The sequence below is a fragment of the Otolemur garnettii genome, unplaced genomic scaffold (assembly GCF_000181295.1).
Source record: "Otolemur garnettii isolate 467f Iridium unplaced genomic scaffold, OtoGar3 scaffold00019, whole genome shotgun sequence".
NCBI lineage: Eukaryota > Metazoa > Chordata > Mammalia > Primates > Galagidae > Otolemur > Otolemur garnettii.
In genome coordinates, this window is record NW_003852414.1 from 8,028,746 (window position 1) to 8,037,908 (window position 9,163).

At 40.2% G+C, this 9,163-nt stretch overlaps 1 protein-coding gene across 1 annotated transcript in view; it reads right to left on the minus strand.

Annotated features, from left to right (window-relative positions):
• RAB18 (RAB18, member RAS oncogene family) overlaps window positions 1–8,260 on the minus strand; it is a 35,943-nt gene extending 27,683 nt beyond the window's left edge. The window contains exons 1-2 of the mRNA XM_003786734.3: window positions 7,934–8,260; window positions 3,337–3,392 (exon numbers count right to left, since the gene is read on the minus strand). Coding sequence (XP_003786782.1) covers window positions 3,337–3,392; window positions 7,934–8,001 — 124 coding nt within the window. The 5' untranslated portion in view covers window positions 8,002–8,260. The remainder of the gene's footprint in view (window positions 1–3,336; window positions 3,393–7,933) is intronic.
• Window positions 8,261–9,163: the final 903 nt, after the last annotated feature.

Sequence of the window (9,163 nt, forward strand, 5' to 3'; positions counted from 1 at the left end):
AGTCTTACTTTATCGCCCTCAGTAGAGTGCCGTGGAGTCACACAGCTCACAGCAACCTCCAACTCCTGGGCTTAGGCGATTTCTTGCCTCAGCCTCCCGAGTAGCTGGAATTGCAGGCACCTGCCACGACGCCCAGCTACTTTTTTGTTGCAGTTTGGCCGGGGTCGGGTTTGAACCCGCCACCCTCAGCATTTGGGGCTGGCGCCCTACCCACTGAGCCACAGGTGCCACCTCAAATTTGTGTCTTACACAGGGAATTTGGGGAACAAATTATATATAATACCATCAGCATGCTTTAATTTTACTATTTCTTTTTTAGTAATAAAGACAACCCATGATCTGTCACTCTGCAAGCCCCCAGCTTCATTTGGTTTTGACATGCAGATAGTTTCACGTTTCACATATATACTCATTCCTTCAGTAAAGTTTTACTTTTAGGTAAGTTTATTTTCCTGCAAGTAACTACTCCTCTCCTCCTCAACACGTTCATACACACTCAGGTATGTTCTGAGCAAAATGAAGTTTTACCACTAAGTAATTTTTTAAAGGTAAATAATACAGTAAAACCAAAAAGCGGAGTTTTAATTATTAGTGTTTAAAATGATTTCCTTTCCTTTGACACATATAAAAGTAAATGATTCCCTTTCTATGACACACAAAAGAATAAAACTGTAAATGTCCATATCATGCAAAAGCCAAATGATATCTGATACAATTTACTAAAAATATAGAGGCACTGTGATAGAAAGAGCTCTTCCTTACAGAATTCCAAATAAGAAATGCAGACGGGGGCATCTGAAAAGTCACCATTTGACAACTACCCAGTTTGAATGACAGGATCACATGCTGTCATTATTTATTGCAAACTAGAATTGTCAATGAATGCTTGACATTAGAAAGAGGATACCTATATAGTCTCAAAAGTATCTCTTCACAATAAACGTATTAGTTACAAAGGGAAAGGTAATTTTATAGGGAGAAATCTGCCTGATACCACCCTAAGTAACTGAAGTCCCATCACCAGTAATGAAACAAATACACATCATATGCCTCCTGACATATTGCTCCAACAACCAGAATCTAGCTGTGAGGAAACAATGAACAAACACAAAGTGAGGACATTCTACAAAATAACTAGACTGCACTTCTCAAAACTGCCAAGGCTGTGGGAAGACACAGACTAAAGACAAGTTCTGATTAAAGGCAAGAGAAATGACAAATAAATTCAATGGGTGATCTTGGACTACATCCTGGGCCAGAACAACTTTTCCTTCTGCTACACAGGAACTAATGGGAAAACTGATAAATAGGACTGTAGACAGGACTGTATCCATGTCATTTAGGAAACACACATTAATTCAAATAATTCCTTCAAGAAAAGCATACAGGCTGGGCATGGTGGCTCATGCCTAGAATCCCAACACTTTGGGAGGCCAAAGTGGGAGGATTGCCTTGAGGCCAGGACTTCAAGCAGGGGGAACATGGCAAGACCCTGTCTCTACAAAACACTTAGCTGGACAAGTGCCTGTAGTCCCAGCTACGTGGGAGAATTGCTTGAACTCAGGATTAAGGCTGCAGTGAGCTTTGCTACATCACTGCACTCCAGCCTTGGACAGAACAAGACCCATCTCTTTAAAAAGAAAAAAGAAAGAAAGAAGGAAAAAGAATACTGCATACCATACTGTATGCATGCATATGAAGAGTTATAAAGAAAATATGATTATCAATATTTGGGGAGTTTTTAGGATACACAATAATTCTTTGTGCTAGTTTTAAAACTTTATCTCTAAGTCTGGAATTATATCACAACAATACAAAAGCAGTTAAGAGAAATTATGTTCCCTAACAATAAAGCAGGGGGAACATGGCAAGACCCTGTCTCTACAAAAAAATTAGCTGGACATGTGCCTGTAGTCCCAGCTACTTGGGAGAATTGCTTGAACCCAGGAGTTTAAGGCTGCAGTGAGCTTTGCTACTTCACTGCACTCCAGCCTTGGACAGAACAAGACCCATCTCTTTAAAAAGAAAAAAGAAAGAAAAAAGGAAAAAGAATACTGCATACCATACTGTATGCATGCATATGAAGAGTTATAAAGAAAATGAGAAAATATTTACTATTTTCTCATCAGATCATGAAACCTTAGAGCTTAGGAACAAAAAAAGTCTCCCCCAAAACTTCCCAATATACAGATGAACACAAAGAAGTTCAATAACTTGCTCAAGATCACATCTACGTCAAGGCAGAGCCAAGACTCCTATTCAGCTCTGACTTAGCTCAGGGAACTTTCAACTACTCCAAACTGTCTCTTCATACCTTTACACTGTGGTCTACTCTCTACATATGTGATCCTAAAATATTGGCCTCTATCTTCTCATATATTCTAACAAGTTAGTGCCACAAACCATTTTCAAGAAATCTAAATTTTATTTTTAAAAGGCACTTGGATATCACTACTCCTAACAATTCTTAATAACTAATATCAATAAATGTGTTTAGTTCAAAACACATGCCAAATACTTTAGTAAATGCTGAAAATACAAAATTAACACATTCTACATTAACATTAGGTCCATGGTGATAAAGACCAAGTTTGTATTATTCATCCTTATAATCCCCATGTCTTCAGACAGTGCCTAGGACACAATAAACACTCAAATAACTGCTGTATCCTGCAAAACAAAAGACAATCCACAGCACAAAAAAGAATCTGTGGTTTTAAGTGGCAGAAGACAACAAATAAGGAAGTTATTTTTGCTTGGTAAAATCTAGAAAGGCTTCAGAAATTCAAAGACCTCGAAGTCCTAAAGGACAAATAAGGGACAAATTTTAAACCAGTTGGATGGTGGTGGATTATTAGAACTTAACATTCAGGCTGGGCACGGTGGCTCACGCCTGTAATCCCAGCACTTGGGAGGCCAAGGCCGAGACAGGTGGATTGCCTGAACTCACAGGTTCGAGACCAGCCTGAGCCAGGGTGAGACCTCGTCTCTAAAAAATAGCCGGGTGTTGTGGTAGGCACCTGTAGTCCCAGCTACTTGGGCAGCTGAGGCAAGAGGATCACTTGAACCCAAGAGTTTGAGGTTGCTGTGAGCCAAGATGCCATGGCACTCTACCAAGGGTGACGACGTGAGACTCTGTCTCAAAAAAAAAAAAAAAAGAGGAACTTAACATTCTATACAACTCTCCACTGCTAAATTTGGTTGACTTTAACAGAAAAAAAAAAGATTTCAACAGACATGGAAGCAGTAAAGTGGTAAGTAGAGGGTAGGAGGACTTAGATAAAACAACCCAAAGGTAAGAAAATACTCAGCATTTTACTGAATTTTTAAACTTACCTATTGTTGCTGCAAGTTCTGGATCAAAAGTATCATCTGTGAACCTCAAGAGCAGGCTAGAAGAGATGTTAAAAAAAACAAGTCAGGAATTTGCCTTTTTTTTTTATATGATAAATGTATGCACGATTGTTATTTTTGTCCCAAGCTATTAGATGCAGATAAGAATAGCTGGTGTAGGTCTACTCCCAGGAATACTGCCTCAGAGCAGGTATCTACAGAGGAATTAAATTACTGAAAAGGCAATTAGAAAACTAAAAGCAAAGTAGTTTACTAGCAAATATATTCTCCACATCCCGCTGACCACTCCAAGTACAAAAAAGGTAGTTTTATTTTGTTCTTGGGGTTTTTTAAACTGTACTGTTATGGCCTTTTCAGAACACAGGAACATGTAATGCCTTAACTGATATAGATGAAAGGGGGGGAAATAAGAGTCTCTTGGAATGTAACAAACTGACTTTTTTTAAAAAATCTGAATTCAAGTAAAAAATAGAAAGGTAGAAAAACCTAGCATTCTGTCACAAGTAGTATGACTACTACCTAGATGGGAAGAAAAGATATGTTACAAAGAAGACAGACCACAGGACGACCGGAGGAGGAATACTCTGTCAAATGCCAGGTGGGACACACAAAGCCCCAAGCAGGCAACTGAGAACTAGAGAAGGCTTTTAAACAAAGGATAGACAAGAACTGCTCTATGTTTGGAAAGTGAATTCCAGCAAAAAATGAGAGGAAATCAAGAGATGACAACTGCCATGGTTGTGGCTAAACCTAGGACATGGGAAAGAAACTAGAAAGAAAGGGAGGGAAGCAAAAGACCCCAGATGAGACGAGTACTCTAAGAGTTTACATCTCTCAGAATTTTTTTATTCAATATGAGGGAGAAGTGTCAATTAAAAGATGTCCAAAAATAAAATCTAAGTTTTTATTAAAGCCCTCTATTTTAAAATTAATCTTCCCTCATGTTAACTCCTGATGTAGAAGACTGTTCTACTGACCTGTTTGCATTAATAAAACTGAAGTAATAGCTATCAGATACCTAAATTACAAAAAAAATTATAAATATTACTAGTTTGTGATTATTACTGCTAGATATAATGGCCTTCTGGTAGTCTGCAATGTCATTAACTATATTTGATAGTTTAACTCTCACTTTCTTGATTTTGTTTTCTTGTGTTTACCATAAAACCAGCACCACAGAAGCAACGTAAAATGGAAGAGTCAGACTTTAGATTTTTCTATTTAACATCATTACTACAGGCCGGGTGCAGTGGCTCTCGCCTTTAATCCTAGCACTCCAGGAGGCTGAGGCAGGAAGATCTCTGGAGCTCAGGAATTTAAGACCAGCCTGAGCAAGAGGGAGACCCCATCTATAGTAAAAAAATAGAAAAATGAGCCAGGCATTGTAGCAGGTGCCTATAGTCCTAGCTACACAGGAGGTTAAGGCAGTAGGATTTCTTGACCTCAGGAGTTTGAGGTACAGTGAGCTAGGCTGATGCTACGGCACTCTATCCTGGGCAACAGAGAGAGACTCTATCACAATCAATCACTCAATCAATCAGTAAATAAAATCATGACTTTTATTTACTTACGCCCAACATAAGTTAGGGGACAGCACTAATAAGGTTCTTAAAGACTACTCATAAAAATTTTCTTCTCTCCCAACATACTCAGTACCTACCATTTAAGAATAGAAAAGACATTATCTATACTTGGTCACCACAGACAATATTATTACAAAAACATAGGTTAGCATAACCTTGCAGAGTAGTAGTAATAACAATGCCATAATAATAATACAAGTGGTAACAGTAGTATTGGTGACTATATATTGAACATATGACAATGTGCCAGACACTGAGCCACAGGTTTTTCTTCTATAACCGCTAATCCTTACCAAAATGCATGCCATTATGTACTTTGTCAGGAAAGGCAAGAAATCTATAGGGTGCAAATCTATAGGGTGTTAACAAATTTTAACACAGGTTCTGAGTATAAATCAAATCTTACCCAGGGGTACATGGGTAGCCCAAAATGCATTCTAAATTCTATACATGCATTTTTCTAGGCAGAGTTCATTTCTAAATTAGACTTTGACAGGCATCCACGCCCCAAAATGATTAGGAATCACCATTCTTATAGTACTGTATATTTATGCCTTCCTATTTTCAAAGTTAAAGGAGAAAAATACTTTCCATGCAGAGCTATAGATGGAAGGAGTAACTCCCACCACACCATTTAAATAAGACCAGATTTATGATAAATAGTGTGATTATAACTAATCTGCATTTATTTGCAAATAAAAGACACTAATCAGGGAGGAAAGAGAAGGGGTGTCCCAGGAATAGCAATTTAGATAACAGATGATCTCTATAATTTTATCCAGTTCTTGATACACTTTGCTACATCTTTACTGCACCAAGTCTAACCACAGAAGCAAAAAATCTTATACATTTATCATTAGATAGCATCTGAAAAGCTTCAGTTTCAAACCCCTCACTTTTCAAATGAAGGCCTAGAGTGCTTATGCATCACATACCAGGTCACACAAGTTTCACAATCCTGATTTCTTCACTACTACCACATACCCTTTACAGTCCGACACTTTTGAAATAAACCGGAAAGTAATCCATTGATTTGGATTAGTTAAACTATCCTTTTGTTGTGCAATAATTCCTCACCAACACAAGTGCTATCTCACTTTCACTAGCTGTAGCTCTGTAAAGAAATACAGACTACTTGTAGAATAACCCTTTAAGATCACAATCACGACAAATGTCTCTGAACTAATATCCCCTAAAAGGCATAATGAGTGAGTCATTCGTTCTCACACTGTCTACAAAGATACGTGTTCAAGGCTGTCGTATCACATAGGCCAATAATGTATATCCATCTAGAAAATACAACTTTCTCCCTAAATGCAATTCTTTTTTGAAAGGGGTAAAGTGTTAAAATTTTGCAGTGAGCAACTGATAATTAACCACTACAAACTGAGGGAAAAGTTTATAGCAGACAGGGCCCAATAATTTTGTTTGAGTGTTGCAACCTAGGGACACCAAATAAATCCACTTAACAGACCTGACTCTAAAAGAGGACCCTTGTTTATGTGCTTCAGTTAACTGTACCTCCAGTTAACCTTACAGAAAATTTTAACACACCTGAATTCGTCAGCCATACATTTAGATAAAATGCTACCCAACCATTTTATTGGGTTGAACCACATGAAATGACAACCATTCTTGACTTCATGCCCGAACTTAAATGAGGACCATATCTCAAGGAAAAAAGCAGAAAAGAATATAGGAATATATTAATAGGAATTCCATGCCTTTGGAATGGCATTTCCATTGTCCTTTGGACAATGTTTACTATATTAACTTTTCAATCCTAAAAAACATATGTGCAATAACAGATGATGAACACGAAAATGATTTTATTCAGCTCCTTAAGGGGCAGACACACACAAACCATACCTTTTTGCTAATCACAGTGCTTCATGAAATTATTTCTTGGTACGTGGAAAAAAAATCCCTCACTCGAAAATACACAGGGCGTTAAATGACAGAAAAACTATGACAAGGTATTTAAAAATACATAACACTTCAATATATTACATAATAAACTTTCATATCCTTAAGTATCTAAAAAAGACTTTATGATTTTAAAGTTATTTGACAGATGCGAGTATCAGAAGATATAGCTAAAATATGAAATTGCTTACAGCCTCTAGGAGTTTCAATGTTGTGAAAAGATCGAGACCGCCTGGAATATAACCTAATCATAATCACGTGGCAAGAATGACTTCACCTGCAGAACTTTGTTCCCAGACCAGAATGAAATCACAACCCTCTAGCCACATCCACGTAGATTCACGTCTTACCTTATACTTCACTATTTGTACGTATCATTTTGCCCAAAGAAAGAGTAAAAAATGAAAAGGCACAATACCGTGCTGTCCTTTTACTGACATACAATTTAGCAAAATAACAATCACACTTATTTTCAAAGGTGATCCACAGCTTACACACGTCTTACACTAAAGTGAATTTGTGAAGCGGTCACAAGCCAAGGAATTCTTTCACAGCCGACTAATGCAAATAAGTAAGTAAAAGAAGTGGCAAAAAGCTACGCCAACATAGGCCAGGCATATGACCTAAGGCGTCCCGAAACTTCCTGTCCAGAACATTACGTAGAGAGAGCCCCACAGACATACCAGAGTGATAAAGTTACAACTCCCAGGGTGACAGGTGGCCTGAAGCCCGAGGGGCTCAGACTCGGCCAGACTCGGGCCCGAAGCCGCCCGCCACGCCCTGAGCTCCGCCGCAGCAAGCGCCGGCCGAGTGGCGGCCCTCGGAATTGGTTTTTGTTTCTACCCCCGCCCCCCTCGGTGCCACAGGAGGCAAAGCGAACTTGAGCCTGGCGGAGGCCGCAAACCAGGCAGGCCCGGGTGGGGCATGGGGTGCAGGAGCCGCCAGAGCGCGCGGCCGAGAGGCCGATCAGGGCGCCAGAGAAGGCGGCCCGGGCCCGACCGCCGCCGTTTTCTGTTCCCGTCACGGCCCAGGAGACAGCGGCCACCAAGGCAGAGAGAGCCCCGCCTCACCTGGACTTGCCCACCCCACTCTCGCCGATGATGAGAATCTTTAGAGTGGTCAGCACGTCCTCGTCCATCCTGACCCTGCTCCGCTCCGAGCCCAGCTGGCCACCCGGGTCCGCCTCTAAACCCTTCAGCAGCTGCCGCGCATGCGCGCCGCTCCACGGCTGCCACCTTCTTTTAACACCGGGTGTTTAGGTTGCGGAATCCCGGGACGCCCCAGTTCCGCCTTGAGGTAGCTCTGCGTCTGCGCACGCCCGAGTCCCCGGCGTCTTTCCGGATAGCGTGTTCCTCCCGTGCGCAAGCGCAGATGGGGAGGGGTGTGCCCGATTTCGTCCACCAGCTCGCAAGCTCTATCTCGGACTGCAGGACCGAATCCGAGAGTGTGAAGTTGTTTATTCCAGCAGCTACGCATAACAGCTGCATTGCGGTGGGCAAAGCATTGTGCTTGAAGCAGATTATCTTAAATTTTGGTCTGGCTCTGCCTGTAACCGCCTTGTCTGTTTCCCCATTTCAGAGACAGTAGGACTAATTAGAATACCATTTGCTATTTAGAATTGCTATGAAGATTACGTGAGTTAATTTGGGAAGACAGTTTGTTAACTAAAGTGTTCTATAAAAGGTGTGATCAGGTGTTAACTTCCTGTTTACCCTCTGTTAAGAGGAAGAAATACTCTTCATATGTTAATGTATCTTGAAAGAGAGTTGTGAACTTCAGGTAGATGGCGGGGGCATATGAATCTCTGGTGGTGCAGCTTCAATTATTCTTACTCATAAAAACTGCAGCACCACACTGAAGGAATTGTACGTATATACCTGTCTCCTTCGCTAAGTTGTAAATCTTAGTGAAGATATCAAACTACGTACACCCAGCAAAGTGCCTGGTGCATGGCAGAGAACTAATAAACATTAGTTCTTTCTCATTTCCGTATATTTGCAGGTCAAATTCAATCATATTTCATTTGATTAAAGAGTACATGTAAATAACGTTTACAATAAGTTAAATTAATGTGTTAAATGCCTGAAAAAGCTCATTGACCAGGTATCTAAATGACTCCTTCAGGTCTTTGGTCAAATGGTCCCTACATTCCGAGGCCTTCTCTATCCATACTATCGAAATTTGCAAATCCCTCCAGCACTCACTAGACCTCTTTGCATTATTTTTCTGCATAGCACTAACAATCCTCTGTCCTATGCAGCACTATGCATTTTACTACTTTATTTGTTCAGTGTCTAATC